The sequence below is a fragment of the Vicia villosa genome, linkage group LG3, assembly GCF_029867415.1.
Source record: "Vicia villosa cultivar HV-30 ecotype Madison, WI linkage group LG3, Vvil1.0, whole genome shotgun sequence".
Classification (NCBI taxonomy): Eukaryota; Viridiplantae; Streptophyta; class Magnoliopsida; order Fabales; family Fabaceae; genus Vicia; species Vicia villosa.
In genome coordinates this window covers 57713902-57735963 of record NC_081182.1, presented here as the reverse complement: position 1 = coordinate 57735963, position 22062 = coordinate 57713902, and the positions used below count along the sequence as shown (strand labels likewise).

General features: G+C 34.9%; 2 protein-coding genes across 3 annotated transcripts; both read right to left on the bottom strand.

The window, feature by feature from the left end:
- Positions 1 to 814: 814 nt before the first annotated feature.
- Positions 815 to 6655, bottom strand: LOC131661559 (15-cis-phytoene desaturase, chloroplastic/chromoplastic). Its single transcript, XM_058931141.1, has 13 exons — positions 6177 to 6655; positions 5941 to 6029; positions 5569 to 5626; positions 4896 to 5051; positions 4001 to 4149; positions 3312 to 3431; positions 2956 to 3169; positions 2751 to 2853; positions 2327 to 2374; positions 2078 to 2123; positions 1651 to 1838; positions 1369 to 1531; positions 815 to 1192 (listed from the first exon to the last, which is right to left on the bottom strand). Exons 1-13 carry the CDS (start codon positions 6529 to 6531, stop codon positions 1133 to 1135), a joined length of 1749 nt encoding a protein of 582 aa, XP_058787124.1. The 5' UTR covers positions 6532 to 6655; the 3' UTR covers positions 815 to 1132.
- A 577-nt stretch (positions 6656 to 7232) lies between these two features.
- LOC131661558 (DNA topoisomerase 3-beta-like) lies at positions 7233 to 18166 on the bottom strand. 2 transcript variants are annotated; one of them, XM_058931139.1, is made up of 15 exons: positions 17948 to 18166; positions 17813 to 17869; positions 17493 to 17596; positions 16926 to 17019; positions 15932 to 16031; positions 15017 to 15248; positions 14003 to 14165; positions 13797 to 13916; positions 13203 to 13282; positions 12829 to 13107; positions 12102 to 12270; positions 11703 to 11831; positions 11418 to 11630; positions 10295 to 10474; positions 7233 to 8340 (listed from the first exon to the last, which is right to left on the bottom strand). In XM_058931139.1, exons 1-15 carry the CDS (start codon positions 17969 to 17971, stop codon positions 7708 to 7710), a joined length of 2577 nt encoding a protein of 858 aa, XP_058787122.1. In that variant the 5' UTR covers positions 17972 to 18166; the 3' UTR covers positions 7233 to 7707. The 2 variants fall into 2 exon arrangements, with proteins under 2 accessions (XP_058787122.1, XP_058787123.1); XM_058931140.1 differs by lacking the exon at positions 17948 to 18166 and having other exon boundaries at positions 16926 to 17014; positions 17813 to 17854.
- Positions 18167 to 22062: the final 3896 nt, after the last annotated feature.

Below are 22062 nucleotides of genomic sequence, written 5' to 3'. Positions count from 1 at the left end.
TGTAACTAACTTTTGATTATGAAAGAGTTGGTTACAAGTAACTCCAACTATGTTATTTATATATATGAGTAACCAGATGTTAGTCTTGAGACTGAGCTACTACTAAAGTTAACCTTACTCTAATACATGTGAACACCCAATGCAAAAGTGAATTGCGCACTTTGGATTAAAATTATAGCTGATTAGTTTTTTTATTTACATGGTCGTAACAGATACATTTATTATTTCACCTAGCTTCTGTTTTTATTGTTTTACAAAGGTGACATTTATGATATAAGCTTGAGTACAAGTGAATTGAAGAACAACAAGCTGCTTTAGTTAAGAGCAATTTCTCAATGAGAATTATTGGAGTTAGTTGGTTCGCTCTAAATATGCTCTATTGGAAATATTTTGCTACTCACCAGAGGTTTTGAATTTTTTTGACTTTGATTGATATCATTCGTGCCACTAGACGGTACGGGGATGACTCCTTCCACCCAGTCCTAGACATCAATACTCCCGGATCTCGCCATTTTGGTCATACCGTTATCATCCGAAGAAAAGAATATCTGAAGGCTCTTGCCTTGTGTATAAAGCTTATGAGGATAGAACTTTGGGAGGAAAAGAGAATGCAAGAGAAACTCCGCCCCTCTCTTTCCAGAGGACTCGCGGCATGTCAAGCCGGTTCTTCGCTTTGGCTAAGATTATTCTGCCAAGCGAGTTTCGGCAAGTACATTGACCCCACACAAATCCAAAATCTACTTGCTATATTGAAATACATAATTCATTTCGTCTCACTCGACTCTATATACAACAAGACAAGACAATGCATAAATTTAAAAGAAAAAGGCTGGGTATACAATGCAAGATTAAATAATAAATGTGACTGTGATATTACAAGCATGGCTACAATGACTAGAGGATAGATAATAAAGGGCTCACATTTCAGGTATTGGCCAACTTCTATATTCTGATATTGGCTTTTCTCTAAAGTTGACTGCAACATATTATGGTCTAAATATTTGCCGGGTTTTGTATGAACTGATATAGTGAATCATAATGCGGATAAGCTAGTTATCAGTCACTCAAGGCTACAAAGTTGATACGATGCTCCTGTATTTTTACCAGAACTTGTCTTCAAATCTTGCTTTTGTTAAACACTACTTGCTTGAGCTATTCTTTTCTGCCCCCTAGCAGTAAGTAGCTCAGAATCCTGCATATGACAATGAAACAGATAATGATAGGAGGAACGTTGAAAACGACACAAGCAGAATTTGATAATGATAGAACAGATAATAATTTCAAAGTGTTCAAAATTTAGCATTTCTTGCGGATGATTCTTTTATCCTTGTGTTGCAAACTATGTAGATGCTTTCGTGACAGATTTACCTGTACAATAGCCTGTGCACACAGCTTCCCAGAAAGAACAGCGCCTTCCATGGAAGCTAAATATTTTTGTTTTGTGTAATCTCCTGATAAATAGAAACCTTCTATAGGAGATCTTTGTATGGGACGACAAGGCTCGCAATTTGGAACAGTTTTGTAAACAGACCTGCAACAATTTAGTCATTTATATTAGGACACAGAATAATTATAAAAAAGATGCAAGTTCAGTATATGTTTAGAAAAAGAATTTTAAAGAAAAAATTGAACTTAATGACATTCAATGACCTTGGTGTTTTAACAACGTGGTACTTGATGATTTTTGCTTTACTTTGGTCTGCAGAAATTTCATCAGGGAAGAGTTTGGCAAGTTCAGACATTGTGGCATCAATAATATCTTCATCACTGCGTGAAATCCATTCTTCAGCTGGTGCAAAAACCAGCTCCAACATAGACTGGTTCGGGTTATAATATTCCTAAACAAGACAGTGAAACAGTATTCCAATGTTTAGTGATATGCAGAAGAAACTCGGTTGCAGATAACAAAAAATGGAAATAATGTATGCACAGTTTGCTGATTATCCAGAAAGTCCTATCTCAATTTAATACAAACATGTAAAGGTATATGCTAGCCTAGACTATTGAGGCCACAACTTTGGCATAGACAGAGGAAATACATCGGCGCTAATCAATACATTTGGGTGGTGGATTTTACCTTACAAGTTACCGACATATCAGCATATACACTCAGAAGGGGACTTCTGCAAGATGAAAAGTATAAATTGTAGATGTAAGGTGATGAAATGATGTATTTATAATCCAAAAAATGCTATTAGGAGTGCAAAGAAGGAAATAAGTACAATTCACACAGCAAAAAGGAAGCGGTTTTCACAGCTAAAAAGTAAAAAATCTTTGATAATTGCAACAGACACAACACAAGTGTTTCAAAGTGAGAGAAAAAAACCTGCTAAAGAGAAGGTGATCATATGTGTTCTTCAGTTTTCTGTCAAACCTGCAAATTTGATATGTTAATAATATGTATGTCAGCAGCACACTGGTGGGCTTGAGGCTGATAATATAATCCTCATTGACAAATATTTACAAACTAACTGTTATTCTGAATTTGGAGAAAAATGGTCAATATAATGAGAGGATTTTTTTACAATAACAAGTATATTACTGCACCAGTTAGAGCCAGTGATTATTTTACATATTCGAACTCGAATAGGTTTTTCCACAACTATTTTATCTTTATATTTTATTCATTTTGTAAAATTTAAGTCAAAATGCCACAGCCACAGATTTCTTAATGACCACAATATTTAAAAATAAGTTGGAGTATAATGTTTGCTCGGACTTAGTTTTCAACAATAAAAGCCATTACTTACCATATGTGAACATTTATGACTGGAACTCCAACCAATTTCTCCAATCTCTGGAAATAAGGAACCCCTTTCCAGTTCTCAGGTAGAAGAAGCTTCAGAATATCCACTGTTTTAAAGCGGGGAAATCCTCAGAAATGTGAAGAGATCGAAGACCAAGAGTGCTGATAAAAACAATTAAAATATTAGTGTGGAAGTTTTATAAACATACCTGGTGCTGCAGACACATAAGCATCCCCTTCAATCACTTTCCCATTAGTTAGTAAAAAGCTCTTCACCGTATTGTCATCGTTTAGCTCAATTGATTTAATGCGTGAGTTAAGATGGACTTCACCGCCCAATGACTGAATATGATCAACAATTGGCATACAAAGTCTTTCCGGGGGATTGCCATCCAAAAAGGCCATCTTAGAACCATGCTTCTCCTATTGAAGAATTTAATAGAATAAAAATTAGTTGAGAAGAATGAGTTTGTTGCTAATCTGATTCCATTCAAATATAATGTGAATGAAATGGCCTTCTCAATCAAAACACTTAATGATTTTTAACAAAAGGAAATGATCACACCTGAAGAAATCGGTTTAATGCAATCAAAATACATTGCATTGAAAGTTCATCAGGGTTGATGAAGTTTAGAGCCTTTGACATTGCTATGAACACTTCATCAGTTACCCGTTCAGGAATGCCCTATAACATGGAGTAAACAACATGTTATTCTCAAACTATTTGCAATATGTCGACCATGAAAATGTTGCAATCTGTTCGCGTGAATTCAACCGAAGGCAAATACAATTTATTCTCAAAATAATAATGTATCAAAACCAAGAAAAAACTACAGATATCCTTTCTTTATTTCCCAGTAATGAAAATCGATAGGACTAACGTCACTAAATTAAGAGATAAAACAAAATAAAAGAACAAAGTACACAATTTATTTATTCTCCAACTCTAGGAAGCAAGGAAACCCCTTTACATAAATTTAAACCAAAACTACTTGCACCTCAACACATGGAGACAACTGTACAAAATAAAATGAAGAGAACTTCATCTATATCCCCTTTTCCCTCCTATAATTATGTGATTTTGTTTTCAATAATAATAGCTGAATCATCTACGATAAAAAAGAATTGTTATTACCACCAAGTCACTGGAAATCCATCCTAAATCAACCATTTCAGAATGAATACCAGTATCACTAAGATGGTTAAGACTCCACTCCATTTACAGACTGACAAGAATCAAGACAACTGCCATACCTGCTTTTTCATCCATTCTTTAACAGAAAGACCATCTTGAGCCTCAACATATGGCTGTCCACCAAGAATAGCTGGCAGAAGTCCAATTGCAAATTTGATTTTCTCTGGCCAGGTCAGCATCTCGTTATTCCTCAAGATTGCCCATATTCCTGTTATGACATTCACAACACGCCGCGTGTAAACACTGGTAACATTTAGGAAGAAATTCTTTTTACAAGAATAAGTATAGTCCAGTCATGTAAAATAAGAGAGACAGTGAATATAGGAATCACTTTTAAATACCAAAATCCCTGATCCCAGCATTGGTGTTTTCGGTTCGATTCGCATCAATAAAACCAATTTAACACATGGTTTCGATGATTATCAAATGTGTTAGAATATATGAAAAAGAGTTATTGTAGTATCTTGATCCTACCATAGAGCAATTTATTCAAACTACAAGTTTTATGTGCCGTATCATCTCTATGTATTCTTTTTTCCCCCCTTTATACTAAAAGACTAACCCTAAAGCTAAAAAATGCATTAAATATATTCAAAATCAAATTTAAACTGGCATTCAGTTGTAAAACTGCCAAGGGTTCTTTCTTAATTTGAATTCAAGTTTTTGAGGCATAGCCATGGCATAAGCACAAAAATTTCCAATATTGTATGTATTTTAATAATAGAAGCCATTCCAACATATTCATTTTTAATGGTTAAGATTTATACGAGTCTCGCCAAACTATGTAGGTCCCTTGTAAATTTGGTGGGACCCATATAAATTTTAATCAATAAGAAAGTGTGTTGGAATGTGTGTGTTAGAGAGTGTATTGCTAGCACTACCCATGTATTAAATAGACTTTCAACTTCGGTAGCTATGTGAATATGTAACCATACATCAAGTCTTGCATATTACCATTTAATGGAGATGGAAGGACTTCGAGAAAATCAAATCGACTAAACTGTCCAGGCTTGCTTGGCATAGCAAAGATCATAGCATGCTCCTTCCATTGTAACCGATCGTTAATACCGAGTTCTCCAAATAAGTTCTGCACATTAGGGTAAGCCCCAACTTCGGGAAAAAGAAAAAGAAAATGTTAAGTCAGGATAACTATAATTCTATAAACAAGGATTCAGATAGTCATTCATTTTGAATGAAAGTAAAAAGAGATATCAATTTAGTTCAATACATGTGCCAAGGGATAACTGGTAATAAGCACTGTTAGGAGAAGACCAACTTTTACACTCGTGCAAAATCCCTTTGAGATTGAAGCTTGGACAAAGTCCGGGTTAACTAATGCATTCTTTCTGAAATTTAGTTCGTAATTAAACGTATGAGGCAGCAAAGATCAAAATCCTAAACCTTTTGGTCATGAAGGCAAAAGGCTTGAACTTGGTATTGTGTTAAAGACCAAAACTATCGAGAGCATACTCTAGTAGAAGGTAAAGGAAATGAAAGAATGATTTTGTTATGTCATTTTCTTTTTACCTCTTTACTTTCTTTCTCTTCTAGTGTCAAGAGACGTGATATTATGATATCAACTAATATGTAACAGAAATAGTTGAGTCTGAGATTGTAATGAACTTACAAAATATATGTAAGCCAGTCTCATACCAGTCTCCATCTTTATCTTTCCATGCAGCAACCTTAGAAAAGAGACAATAGAAAGAAAACAGTTATAATAAATAACTTGGTCGAACGGTTAGATCTTTCAAGAACTTGATGAAATTCAACATTTCCACTCCAAGATGTCAGAAAAATAATTCATAAAACAAGAAAATGAATTAGTGATCATACTTAAATTATTGATAATACAAAAACCAATGCTTCAATTAGATTATTTAGCGACAGTCAAATATGAATACGCTTCTTATTTAGTTAAACAAAAAGCTAAAATGATGAAAACAAGAAGCACAAAATAGAAAGTTGTTGACAAATGGGATTAAATTAGCCGGAAAACCTTTCCACCTAGAACGTCTCTTGCCTCCAGCAATATAGGCTTGTGACCAGCATCTGCCAAATATTTTGCAGTTGATAAACCAGCCAGTCCTGCGATAATTTGAAATACACATTGGAAGACAAAGCTCAAGTCAAGTCAATTAGTCAACTATGTTAGGTTTCAATCATGTACCAATAGAACAAATTAGGTAGCAAAGTTACAATTTTGATATATAAAAACTGATATATATTTGTTACCTGCACCAGCAATAACAACCTTCAAAGGTTTAGTTGGACGCGGAGAAGCACGAAAGGTGGAAGACAAGTAAGCAGCTTCAATAAAATTAACGGTATTTTCTAGCTCAGGCCGTGGATAATCAATACAAACAACCTTCAAACGCGAACCGTGGTTCCTAAACCTGTTTCTCTTAACACTACAAGTTGAAGAAGCGAGATTCAACCTCAAGTTAAGACCCATGGATACACTCCCGGAAAACGATAACGAAATTGTGGTATCTGAATTCATAGAAAAAGAAGTCGATTTTGATATGTTTCTTGTCCCAATTTTCGAATTCAAGTTTGGTGAAGATATAGAAGAGCCACACAGAGCCATTTGAATTTGAAGCTTAATGGGTAATGGAAAATTGGGAATGGTGGGAAGTGTGAGCAAGAAAAGAAAAGCAGTTGGTGGAGAAGGCACCACGCTCCTTGTGGATGTGGGTTGTATTGTAATAATGTAATTATTATTATTTATTCGTTATTTTAATAATTTTTTGGTAAATTATTATTAGCTGTTAGTAATACTAATAATTAAAATATTGGGATGTAAGAATATTCTTGAGTGGATGGTGATGAAGATTAAGACAAATGAATCACACTTGAGAGTCATGTTATTTACGTTTGTCACTTTGTAGTATTGTTTGTTTTCAATGGATATATGGATATAGGTAGAGACAACTTAGATACGTCATTCCCAACTCCATCTAATTTCATCAACATTAATTTAAACTACTCAGGTTAATATTAATAAGCATCAACTTTAAAAAAAATTCAAATAGCTTTTTTATTATTATATTAAACATTATACTTAGAAATAATTTATTTTCATTAAGTACAGTAGGTATTTATTTCTTAATTTTATTAAAAAGATAGAGTAAAATAAAAAGTTTCATTAAAATAATATTTATTAAAATATATTTAAAAAATTATATGTTCCTTCTAAAGATATTTTCTTATGTATCTTTTATAGAAAAATATAATTTTAAAAATGAATTATAGTATTGTTATTTACGAATTTAAAAGAGTTTAATATTCTAATTTCCTACCGAATTATAAGTTTTTAAGTTTAGTTCTTACTAAATTTTAATTGAAATTTCTGTCCTCCATTATAATATTGCAGTTTATAAGAAGAAACTTTTTTACAACAAAAATAAATACTCAACTAAAGTGAATAAATTTTATTGAGAGCTGAACTTAAAAAGATTGTAATCTTGTAGAGGATTTAGATTTTCTGCTGTTGTAACAGAACAGGAATGTGTGTGGTTGAGTTCGTTTTATAACTACATTAATCTAAATCGTTCGAGATGCAAAACAGTGTCCTTTGTTACAATAGACAATCCCACTTAAAAACACATAAACTTGAAAAGTTTCATTTGGTATTTGTTATTGAAATAGACTGGAGCCCAAACAACAAAGAAGATAATTATGCTAAGAACGAATTCATAGTAAATGAATCAAATGATAGTTCAACAAACGTGTTGCAAAAATTTCAAAAACATAAGTTTTGAAGCTAGAAATCTCGAAAACTCATTTTCGGATCCATCATTTTACCACTCCGTCCTCTTCCTCTTCCTCCCCTTCCTCTTCCTCTTCCACGTGAGCTCATACGCTTGAAGCCTCTCCCATATTTCATCTCCACAAGGGAGTGTAGTAATACATCACAAAGAATGCAACCCCGGTGCAATGTAGCCCCGTCTGCCAGAGGAGTTGTTTTCTTGTTGAAGTCCACTTCTATGATTGAAGAGTCACATTCAAGGCACTTTTCTTTAGTTGTCGAGATTCTATGAGCACCCTCTGCAAGAAAAACTAGGCAATTGCACATATTGCAACAAAGTCGCCATTTGGGAGCACTTATAGGGTCTAAGACAAGTGTCCCACTACATTCTGGGCAAGCACATACACCTTGGGTAACTAAAGAATTTGGGCAAGTGGGATGGGGGCATAGGTTGCATGGCATGCCAGCTCCCTTGCCAATCTTGCCAGAAGTACTAGTTTTAGACGTATTGATGAGTGCTTTGATACCTTCAAATGGGGGATTGCTGTAGCAGTAAGGACATAGCGGGAATGATTTACCCTCTGGGCCAGCCACGGAGCAGATCAAAAGCTCAAAATTGTCTAAAGGACAAGACAGTTCCTTGTACAGCTGCAGAAACAGATAGTGCAAATGAGGATAACACATATAGGGCATGTCACGCAATATAATAAACCAATAAAGACAAACTCAAATGCATAATAAAATGTTTAATGTCGGGTACTATTAACCCACAGGAGCAAAGTTCTTAGACCTCAAATTGCAGATACCCAATACATTTTCATTCATACCTTTGCTCCATACTTCTGTGAGGGTGTCCCAAGTAGTAAAGGAAATAAATGCTTACGTGTTCAGCCAAAGCTAGTATGGAATGAATGATGAAAAGGCATGCTTACGTGTTCAGCCAAACCAGCAACTAGAGAAGTGTTCAGCCAAACCAGCAACTAGAGAAGTCACTGGTACGTGCTATCTTATTATTTGGGTTGGGCTTAACTCATCCCTACAAAATCGGACTTGTAATGCTATCTCATAATTTGGGTTGGGCCTAACTCATCCCTACAAAACCGGTTTGTAGGGTGAGGATTACCCCCACTTATAAACACAACACGGACCATATCTCTAAGCAATATGGGATTAAATCCACCCCTTCAAACCCAACACAAAGAAGGTGTTGGGAGCTGCAATGAAGGCAAATCAAAGTGCCGCAATTAAGGCGTCTAGTGGCGAACCGCAATTAAGGTGGAAATTCCAACATACTAGTACATACATGTAATGATGGTCATAACAATCTTAAGTCACTGACAGGGCCCGGCTGTTCAATGCAACTACTCTGAGGGAGAGATCTAAGTTTAAAAGCTATAACAAAAATTCTTATAATGAAATGGCAAACTCTAATGGCCTTCTGAAGTAACAATATACGTGCAGATCAGAGGTCTTGAATGCTTAAAATATCAGGGTTTTGTACGACTTCTTTTTAATGATATTTTGTACTATATTCTTTTCAAGGCAAGAGGCACAGATGGTTGAAAGGAAGTTAGGCATAAACAAAACTGATGTAGTACAAGAGAGAGATAGAGAGTACACTTTTACTCTATTGCGAAGAGAGGAGACAGGATGAGAAAATATCTTTACTTTTCAGAATAAAGAGGGGGGGAAAAAAGGAAGACTACTAAACTCAACTGTCATAATATTATTTTCTTTTGATAGAAATCATTCACAGTTTACAACAGCTGGACTGTTTTACCAGGGACAACAGGTGAAAACAGCAGGCTTATTGTTCAGAGCTATGTGAAAACATAGGGTTTAAATAGATAGTTTAGGATAACATTTAAATATTAAGAAAATATCCCATAATACCTGGGTTGTATTTTAAAGTTATTTACAATATCTTATATTATCTCTTAGGATTAGTTTTCATATCTATTTATAATATTATCGATATTCATATGTGGCATCTCCCAAAACTCATCTCCACTTGTCAATAGTCTAAACCGCAAGGTCATGAGTTCAAACCTTATAAAGACAAAAATATTTCAATCTAACATTAAAATACTAAATTTCATATTTTTTTTAATATAGTGTCTTTAAAATAATTTTAATTTCGTTCTATTTTGAAAAATTAAATGGTATGGTATTTTTTTCATCATACCATTTACAACAAATAATATTTTCATGTGAAATAAATTCAGTAATCATATTTTTTCAAAACAAATTTTAAACATATATAAAATTCAATAAAAAACTAATCAACTAATTAACAACCGCGCATCGCACGGGTCTTAATCTAGTTTATTTATATTCCATGATTTGTTCTACTTTCTTTATTTGATCAGAACTAAGAGTCTAGTAATCATTATGATTAGTTTCCTTATCTAATTAGAATTAATATGGGTCAGTGGCTAGTCTTTTGCATCAAACCATTATTCAAATCTGTTAAACTTTCTCCTCCATCCCTCCTTATCTAATGAAACAAAAATTTCGACTCTTTAAAATATCAAAATATCATGTATGATAAGAAGCAAAGAGGAAAAGACAGGATAAGCTGGAAATCAGATTTTGATACTACCTTTATTGTGCCCTTCTGTGGAAGATAATAAACTTCCTCACATGTGCCACAATACAAACGTGGTGGCTGGGCAGAAATATACTTCATATATCGCAAGCATTTACCACATTTACTCATAATACGCCCTGAATCAACAAGTGCAGAAAACTGTGCTTCAAATAGTGCATCCATAGCCTCAATCTGAGCCAGATAAAAAGAAACAGAATTAGTAGATGAACAGTGTAAAATACATCCATGAATCAGCAATTTATTTGCAAATATTATGGTGACTCGGGGTCTAATAAATTTGGAGATAAAGGAATATAGAAGGAAGCCACAGAACATCTCATGATTTAACAAATCCAACATGCAGCAGCTCACAGATAGATGCTAAAAAGTTCACTCAGAAATCTCCTGGGCCCATATAATTCTACAATAGTATTGTTTCAAAACTTAACCCTAAAATATAACAACTATTCTGCTATACTAATGTAATGACTTAAACATGAATCTTCAAGTAATATGCTGCTGATGTCATATCATACATCTAGAATTAGTACTTGTATTCTAAGAAAGTATATCCTAGACCCCTGTTCGAACGGGTACAATTTTATAGAGAAACTTGAAAGGCTATTTTAAAATGAGTCATGTTTGGAAATGTTCCCACAAAAAGTTAAAATCATAATGCAATTATTTTTTATGTTGGCTTGAAAAAATAGAGAGTTATTTAGCATGCTGATAAAATTGGAGTTGCGTCATAATAAACTAACTTACAAAGTAAGCTCCATAAATTTATAAATAAAAAATTTGACAGAGAGACAGATGTCAAAAATAAAACGTAAAAGATGGAAACAAACTAGGAAAATAATAGATAACGGGAACATATATAAACATTGCCTAATCCAATTATTCCTATCTAACTGAAAACAAGAACATGAAATCATTTTAAATTTTTAATCAAACAAGTTCAAAACCCAAAGGTAAATGATGTTCAAGTTGGGGAAGGAAACAAATTTAAATCAAGAAACATTATTTAGTTGAGATAAAAATAACAAATGAAAACTTGTCATGCTGCAACAACTAAGAAGAATCATATAGATACATATGATAACCAAAAACAAGCACTAAATAGTAGATAGTTAACCTTCTTCACAAAGTAACAAAACTTTTGCTTGAACTGTTCAATTACATGCTGCACCACACGATGATGATCTACCTGGCCCTTAGCAATAAGAGTAATTTGTTGCTCAATAAAGCTACGAATATCGGGCAGGCAGAGGTCTGGATCAATTGATTGATAACCTCTTACTAAAGTTATACCTAATGTGGTTGGGACGAGCTTCCTGCCTGCTTGTACCTGCAATTTGATAAGATGAATATCCAAGCATTATAGAAAATGAAATACAAACCAAAGCTCTATGTCGACTACCTGCACATAATTCCGCTCACATATATTGTTAATATGTGCAGGAATTGATGCATCTGTTCCTATTCCATTCTTCTCCATTAGAGAGATCAGCTCACTCTCGGTAAGAAAATCTGGAGGAGTGGTATTCCCCTGTTGAATTTGTGGTGTTAGCTATCGGTAATGCATACAAATATTATGTGACATGAGGTTTAACATTTTATCTTCCATGAAACGGTTATATATGATCCAACCCAAATATTTTTTATATTTGAATCCAATTAATGACCCATGAACAGACCCAGTTGATGGCTTACCCGAAAACGCCACCAACCATCCAAATTAGTAAAACTAACGACAAGTAATCAGGAAATACCGAAACACTACATAAACCGAATTTGAGACAGGAGGTTCCACACTTACTTCATAGAGCTCAACTTTTGATACTTTTATTTTCTGCCCTTTTATAAATGATGGAATACTTTTATCATTTATCGCCAACCAAGGCATAATAGCTGTAAATCCTTTGGTGATAACATGCTGCCCTGAACAATGAAAGGACTCTCCACCTACTGAAAACTCAACCTTTTTCCTGGAAGTAGGACAATAGCGTATAAGAAATCTAATATTAGTAGTTATCTCATTCATGCAATAAGACAAAGCATCTACTGGTGAATATTTGCAAAGGTTCGAACAAAACTTCAGCTTGGATGGAAAAATGCAAATATTATGCCAATATAAATACCAAACAATTATATGATTATGAATTTATGGTAATAGCAACAAAAATAATTGGGGGAAGCCACATCCATCATCCTCTATCATACGCACTTTTGCAGCAGTCTTACAAGAACAAACTCAGAGAGTGGAAATTTCAATAGGTTCCAGTGCATACATATCATGAACGTAAGAAGAGATATTATCTTGGGCTGTTAAGTTGATACAGAATGTTTGACATCAGTATTAGTAATTTAGTGTTGCTCGCCATTATCATTATCATAATGATTAAATATGATCGAGGAGAGACCACAATAAGTATAAACAAACCAGACGGTCTCAGATAACAATGGAAATTTGTGGAATAACTGAATGAACCAAAACCAGAAAAGGAAATAATCAATAAATGTTGTTGGGACAGTATGGATTTTACCTTACATACTTGCAGTCCGGAGACACTGTCCCTATGAAGTATTGACAGATATATTGGTACAGCTTCCAAGCATCATTTCCTAGCATATCCTCTGATGCAGATCTCATTGGAGTAATGGGAGGATGGTCACCCACATCTGTTCCCGATCGAGGTTTCTGATAACCACTGGTGAGTAGCCCTTCTACATAGTTTCCCCAAGTTGGATTATTTCTTTGTGCAGAGAGTGCACCACGAAAGTCAAATGACGGAGGGTATGCCGTGCTTTCTGTTCGTGGATAACTTATGAAGCATATACAGGAACCAATCAAAGATTATTCCATGCTTTTAAGAAAATCTAACATTATAATACAATAGCTAACAAATTATGTGAAAACCTGATGAAGCCTTGAGTATACAATCGTTCAGCTAGTTGCATAGCTGTCTGAGGACCAAATCCTAGAGCACTTGAAGCAACCTGGAAAGAACAAACATTGTAATCAAGTTGATTTATCAAACAGCTGTACTAAAAAGAAAGCTACATATACAAGAACCATTTCCATTCTCTTAGAAAATGAAGTCAAACTCCTTTGTTCCATTTTTAGCATCACATCATAGGAGAAAAAGATATATTTGGGTTTAAAATGCTACTAAAGAAAGAAAAAAAATTATCAAATATAAACAGATAAGACATTCTCCATTGAAGTGAGAAATTGACAATAGAAAAAGAAAACCCCAACAACCGATGCTGTCTCCAAAATCTCAAGTCCAACATTACTCATATAACTAGTCCCCAACCAAGGATAAATGTCACTGCAAAAAAGTATTTAGACTGCCACTTGCTGACCCATAAAATGTATTCCCAATACCAGTTAGCTTTGAAGGATATATTTAATATATATAATAATTGAATTTTGCATCTAATAGACATTTAAACTGTTGCTATTACTTGTTATAGAATTGACTACTATCTTCCCCATTTTATCACCAACCTTCAGAAGATTCACTGTGTTTAGACCAACAGGGCGACCTTTGGTTTCCTGTTTTTCTGATATATCAGTCACTTCCAGAATCCCATCTTCAGCAACCAGCTTTTGAAACATCATAGCAACCTGAAAAGACATAAAACTATCAAGCATATGTCTTTCGTAAGTTCATAATAAAGAAACTGATGGTTTGAGAGAATAGGATTATTCACATTTATGTCAAACAATTTGCTGCGTTGCCATTCTAGCAGAATTTCATAGCCACTTTGAATTATGTAAGGGTGCAAACTCCAAAACTTTTCTGGCTTGAAAGTATTTATTTGCAAATACCGCTGCACACAAAATCCTAAAGTTGGAGTTTGACAGGGTCCATAGCTGAAATATAAAGCAATTATTAATAATGTTATATATGCTTAACCAATATGATATAATGACAAGTACGTTGGTTGATCAGACATTTAGAGAAACGTGATCATTCATTCCTACAGTTGAATAGAGTTGAGAAGCCAGTCAATCTGATGGAGTATGATATTGCATTTTGCATTACCGGTTGGCAATGCATATCCAGCCTAGCAACCTAACCAATCTCAATTCCCAAACGTATAATTGAAACATGAACAGGAAAACATATAACTAAGCACATCAAGGTCATAGTAAATGTGTAGTTACTGATTTATTAGAAAGGGATTACCAGCTAGTTAAGTTAAATACTGATAAAGGATCAAATTAGGATACCATGTCATACTATTAATTGTCCTAAAAGCTTGAACTAAAAGAAAGCTAACCTCAAAACCACTTGTATAATTGTGAGAACCGAAAGCTGATCAGTCCAAATATTTTTTTTTTTGGAACTAGCAGTATCAAAATGAAGCCTCAAGCCTGGTGATCTCAATATACTTGGCAGTTATCTGTGGTTAAGAAGTCCTCAACTATCTGAGATTGCTACAGTTCCAAACCTAAAACTAAGTAACCCCTCACTCAAATCACACTGACTTGCTAATATTTATTGACACTATTATCGAAGCAGGGAATAGATTTGAAGCATTGAGCAATGAATCTTTATTCAGTTCATTGTTGATCTGGATTGTGCACAGGATGCATTATTTTACTTTCCAATAAATCTAAAAGAGTGAGAAGCCAACCTTCATCAATTTTTAAATTTAAAGAAAAACTAATTAGAAAAATTGTGGAGCAGAAAATACAACAGAAGAGAGCAGAAAACTAACGAGATGACTCTGGCATCTAGGTTCCCATATTTCCCCTGGAAAAAACTCGTTTGAAATCGAGTAAAGGCAACTCCAACTTTCAAATCTATCTCTTGCCTGGCATCTACAGCCATTGCTTCGTCCCTGTTCGGTCTGACAAGGTTGGCTAGAGCATTCAGAACATCTTTCTCAGTAACAGAAGAAAACCGTGCGCGATAGACATCATTTATTTTGAAACCGGTTGATTCTATAACTGCAATATTCAATATTTCAAACAGTTAAAATAATTATGAAATGACAAGTATTAGTATGTTAGTCTTAGTATGTGTTGGTGTTTGTTACATTGTTTGAAATTTGATATAAATCGCTAAAAAAACACTAAAAGAAATGGCAAGATTCTGAGTAAAACAATATATCTTAGTGCTTACATAGGGGAGTGAAATTTAATTATTAAGGTCAAATGAAGGCCATACACAGAAGGCACTGATAATAGGGGGGAAGATTAATTCCTTTTCACAAATCCAAAGTGATATTTAGCATACAAGGCTAATGTTAGCCGAAAAATCCCTTTTTACTACCTAGAAGAATATCTAAGCAAAAAGGACATAACTTAAGGGTGATTGTCTTATACTTTCTTTTTGTGAAGATTACCGACAACTAGGAGAATATTTGCTTGAAGGGCTAAAATTTGTTTTCTCATGACCCAAATAAAAAATCCAGATCATCAAAATAATAATTTGCATTACTAATTTACTATAACAAAAGCACAGAAAGATTACACTTATAAAAGTATCAAGAAATAAATAATAATAATAATAATAATAATAATAATAGTAATAATAATAATAATAATAATAATAATAATAATAAATAATAATAACAACAATAACAACAATGATGGAGACTATGTTAAAAGGAAAAAAAGATAATAATTACCCTCAAAACATATATTCTCTCCTTCACGATCACAATCCAACCACAATACCAAATAATGACAACCACGAGCTTCTTGTTTTAAATGTTTACAAATATGTGCCTGAATGAAACACATGATGTTAATAACTTAAGAGAAATTACTGGAAAAAAATCAAATGTAGATAACACATCTCCATATGCAGTCAAACCCAATTATAAGCAACAAGCTTTAATGGACTAACACTTTTAAATATGGGGGTGGGGGCTTCTCGACACCATTAAAAAGGCATTTAAAATAGTATCAACCATCAACTCTCAGCACTGAAATAACGGGTGGTAAAATAAGAAATAATACAAAAGTTCAAAAAACATATGAAAAAGATCCTTTCTAAGAGTCAAGATTAAGTGAAACTTTAAAACAGTGCCTTCTTTGACCAAATAAACTATGATCTATAGAATAAAAAGATCAAGTAGATTTAAATCAAAAGTATGGTTCATTATTAACACAAAATTGTTTACAGAATATGTGCTGTCCATATTTAAAGGCAGATATGATCACATATGTTGCATTATGATAAGATTGTATCAGTTAGGGAATCAGAGCAATGCAGCGCGTGCATTGGGTTAGCATTAGTTAGATCTGTATAAATTCTGATATGAAATTCAAAACCGGTATACCGGAAAACGGCCGATATGCGGAGCGTGGCGAAATTGAAACGGGATATCGGATCTCGTATTGGATAGGCAAATTCCGATATGGAAAACCGGTATATCGGCGATATAACCGGATATTTGACAACACTGTAAGTGACATATCACCGACAAAAATACTCTTTTGTTACCCTTCTTACTTCTTGTAATGATTAGATAAAGCATCACAAAATGGGGTCTCAGTTGAAAAATACACATAAAAGTTCAATCTATCTTGCCCCAATAGCTCAAAATAATGCATAAATGATTATATGAAATGATATAAAGGAACTAAAACTGAAAAGAAATATTCATGAAGAAATACCTTTGGATTTGATTCAGTCTTTATAATCTGAGCATGAAAAAGATCTAAGGGATCTGTGGTGGCCCAATCTTGATATTTACCATGAAAATCTACACTAGATCATCAACAAAAGAAATAAAAACTGCAGTGAATACTCAAACCAAACAGGAATGAACATGCTGGTATCAAAAAAAACAAAACAGCATGGTTTGCAAATTGCAATATTAACTGACGTTTATTTTTCAAAATTTTAAGTACATAACAAGACAATTTCTGCCTGCTATATTTCCAATCTAATGACTACAATTTTAACATAAGCCGTACAGATGTTTGTGTCGAACAACTAGGGTAATTTAATAATCACTAGTGCGCTATTTTTCCTTCCAAGAACAGACAAAACAACATCATAATATAAATTTTCCTGTTTTGCCTATAAGTACTCACAGTCACTAACATTTAATCGAGTGTGATTACCACATAAAGAACAAGAAATGACAAGAAGCACGAATGAATCATAAAATACTACGGTATGTATAGATATAATTTATAAATAAGAGTATTTTCGTTGTGAATTAGTCGGAAAAGAACCTGAATACATGTCCAATAACCGATGTCACTTTAAAACGCGCATGCCCTCCAAGAAACTTCCCGTCGAATTCATGAACTTCTGTGCTTCCTCTTCTTGTAGACATCTGTTCATATAAATGTGTCAGAAAACGTCACTGACATTGTAAAAATCAACTGAACAGCTGCTTAATTGCATTTTTCAGCAAATTTTCAGCTCATAGTTGTATAATTATTCATCTTAGGTCGATTATCTAGCAAAGCAATAAATCCACTAAATTAAAACATCAAATTAAACTATTCCTGATTCCTAACAAAATGCTGATGAGAAAGTAGTAGAGTACCTGCCCGTGGGAAAGAGCGGTAGCGATGGAGAGAGCGATGCTAGGTTTCTCTGCGACCTGAAATGAAAAGTACAAAAAAAATAGTAAGTAACAAAGATACGAAAACAACGTGTGTTGAAATTGGAGAGTTGATACCATGAGAACTTTGGGATGCGCCATGTTTGTGTAGAACTACTAGTCTCTGCTTCTGCGATTGCGAATCCGTGCCAAGTGTTTGTGAAAAATACCCACCCAGTTTTCAAATTCAAACTAGAGTAATCAAGGGATCATGAAAGGTTTTGTTATTTTCGCGAGTGGGGTAAGTTGAGTCCAAAGCAATTCACTATTTTAATCGTTCCTTTTTTTTTTACTGGAATTTGTTCGATTCTTTTTATTTGACAGAATAATAAATAAAAGCCCATTTCTCAACCAACCTCGAATATCTTATACACCAACACCATGCAAAATTTCAATTTTGTCCCCCTACTTTCGCAGATGCAAATTCGAAGATGGAATTAAGGACTTTTCAAAGATGTTTTCTTATTGTTTTATTGTTCATAAATATACACCACTAAATTTTATATATGTTATTAGGCTTGTAACTCAATAGAGGAAGGGTATCTACCTAAAGTTATTTTTGTAGTGGTCCAAAAGTTACTTATGTCATATCTTACTCTCGCCAATGGAGAATTATTTAAACAGAATGAAATTATATGCAAGAATTAGCCAGTTTTCTTTCAATTGTTGTGTGCTAATAGTATGCTTTTATTTCTCTTGGTTCGATAAGTAATTGCATTTAAAAGACAACAGTAGGTAGACCAATAAATATACAATATATAAATAATGTCGGTCAAAGTGTCGAATACATCATCAAATACATACAAAAATGAAATATAAATACATCATCTAATGTAACTATTGAGTATGTCGGGTGTCATCCTGCGCATCTCCTCTACCTCCGCCTCCGAGTTCACCAATGGCTCTGCTGACTCTACCCCTAGCGTCAAGTGTCCCGCGGGTCCTGGCACGATGTTAACGGTACAGAAATGCACTCTCTGCCTGTCTGATCATATCATCCAGCACACACCTAGAAAGCAGTCCCCTCAGAGAATAAACCCTTTGCAATGACTCTGAGGCCCCTGTCAGCTATCTGACAATACAGAGGAAGAAGATCCTGAGTGTGGTCCAACTGAGCCTGATGCGCACGGAGAATCTCCTCGTGGGCTAGTTTGGGTGGACCTCCCTTTGCAGCTGGAAGCATGTATGGGTGTGAGACTTTGTAGTACCAGGTGATGTATCCCTCGGCACAGCTCCAGTTGTGCTCTACTACCGTCGCCCGTGCCTCATCAGGGACCATGTGATGCTCCCAGTCTGCAAAGACCTCATCTAATTTCTTGCGGGTCATGGAGATAGGAGCTGAGACAGTAGGATCGCGAGATATCATCTGCTTATATCCAAACTAACGCATGAAGCGCTCAGGAAGATAATGTACAACAATGATCGAGCTGACGGCCAACCATCCAGAATACAGAGCTATCTCGTCAAACGAAACCGTCTCCTGGTACTCAGCATAGCAGTAGTACTTGATGTCTTTGGGCGGCCATGCGGTCATGACTGCGCCTGTAGGGATCCGGCACCTGGTTACCTCTAAGGGGGTGAAAGCACGGGCACACGACATGACCTCTGTGTACTCCTCTACCTCTCCCCAATCAATAATGTCTGGGAAGTGTTGTAGTATCTAACCCTGGAAAAAAACGCGGTTATTTTAAAGTACTATAAAAAATATTAAAAAAATAGAAGAGTATAAGATTGTTACCACCAATAGAGTACGGCTGCCCGCAACTGTCCTTGCCTTCCACGGGAATCCCTCTCCAAGTCTGTGGTAGTTGTACGCCAATACAGTCGCTCTCCAGTTGTACTTATGGATATGTGTTATATCCCTCTCCAAGCATACCATTATGTATAGTATGGTAGCCGAGCGTACAGAGGTCTCTCATGCCTAATGCTGTTAGTACCTCCTGAAACTATGGCTCATCTGCGCGAGATTCGTAATCTTCCGCCCATGGTTGTAAAACCTCTGGGGATCCCTACTCTGAAATTTATAAAAAAATCAAACGGTTAGTAATAAGCAAGGTCAGAACTGACGAAAATAAAAAGTAACTAAAAACTAAAATTTACCTCTCAATCTCATATACGCCTAGCTGTACGATTGTCATACCCTGTCAAAAGGGATGCGTCTATAGAACCCCCAGGGTATCAGATAGGCTCTAGCACCACCGGCCCATCTTCGTGTCCCTGCGGAGGTGGCACAGCACATCCTGCATCGCCCGTCATTGGCACAGGAATAGAAGTAGAAGAAGTGTCCAACGATGTCTGTAGGGTGGTGGCATCTATGAGGAACCCTCAGCATCATCCCGGGGTCTCCGTGAAGTAGTAGTAGACGGGGAAGGCCCCTCAACTTGGACAAGTGTATAATTCACAGATGGAGCGAGTGTATGAACTGGAACAGCATTTGAGAGCCCCTCAACTAGGACAGATGTAGAAGTCCCGACTGGAGTAGGTGTATCAGGTGAAACAGCAGCCCCATCAGTCACATGGGATATAACACGTTGTAATACGGTGGGAAAACTGACTTTTAAAGAAATGTCGTGGTTAAGTAAGAGTCGCCACCGACTTTTATTTTATCCAATTTAAAGAAAGGCTAAAAGAACAGAAAAAAACTTTTTGAAAGAGATTGAGTTTGGGGGGAAATTATACAAAGGAAAGGTTTAAAGCACCTTTTGTATCCATGGTTATCCATGGGCTCTTAATTGCTTAGCTCACTTTGAAATGTTTGAAATGTTTGGAGTGTCGTGTGTGTTTAGAAAAGATTTTTGAATAAGGACTTTAGCTTGTAAATAAGCGTATCCTTTTGGAAATCGTTTTGAAAAGGAGGTGTGAAAAGTAATTTGAATTTTAGAGCAAGCAATTAGTAGCAACTACCCTAAGTTTTAAAATTTGTTCTATTAGCTTTTCAGGGCTATCAATACCATTGTAGGGTAGGAAGTCCTTCTATTGGATGTAAAGGGTCATCAGAGTTATCGTTCGCCACAAGACTGATCCTACCATAAATAGGGCAGGTAGTCTTAGGGAAGGATATAATAGTCATTAATCTTTTTTAGGCATCATGCGAGGATACCTTAGCAATTGGGACAAATCATCATTTACCGAGGCAACATCGAGGGACGGAATTGATGATGAATGAACTGAGGGCAACATTTGCTTCAGGTATCCTCGGGATCGAGGGACTTGACTATTTTATAATAATAATAATAAGGCAACACGGCAGCAAATAATAAGGCAACAGGCAACAAGAGAGGTTACCCTAAAGGTGTGTGTGTGGCATAATCACGTGGTTAAATTCAGTTATTTTATCTTGTAATTAGTTATTCTAGGTTAATTCAAGGCTTGCACTCCCTAGGATTACTAACCACAACAATTAATATTACGGCGAAATAAAAGGCAAAAAACGAAGTCCTACGCTATTACAATAAGCACCTGTGGGCAGCAAAATAAAGGCAGGAATTATAAACCTAAACTATTACAATAAACACCTGCAGGGAAATAGAGGCAAAATATAGAAGGAATATAATTATCTTAGGGTAATCGAATGGCTTGAGCTTTCATCGATCCTTGATAAACCCTGAAAAATAAGAATGAAGAAGAGAAAGGTTAGTGCATTAAAGACCAATCGATTATTTACACAAACCCTAATTTAAATCAAAACAGGCAAAGCAGTTACTCTAACATTTTAAATAACTGTTTAGAAATTAAGAAAATTGAACGTGCGATTAAATATGATAGTTAATTATTTTAAATAATTATTGGATGAATCCTAGTTAATCAATAAAAAACATACATGAAGAATAATATTTTTTATTATTATTAAAAACAATTATTCTTAACATTACGAGGAAAAAAACGAATCTTCGATTAAATAAGATAAGTAATTATATAAAATTATTATATAATAATATGTTTTAAATAAAATAAATTAAATAAAATAAGAGAAAGAAAAAAGAAGTAAATAAATAAAAAAAGATTTATGTAATTAAAACTAAAAAAATTGAAAAAAAAACTTAGCTTTGATTAGGTGTGGCAAGCCTGGGAGTTCCATGATACACCTGCGCTTTCTGGAGCAATGGATCTAATTTGATGGATATCTGACGGTGGCTGGGAGTGAACTCACCATGTGTACGAGTGGGAGAGAGGCGTGGGATCCATGTTCAGCT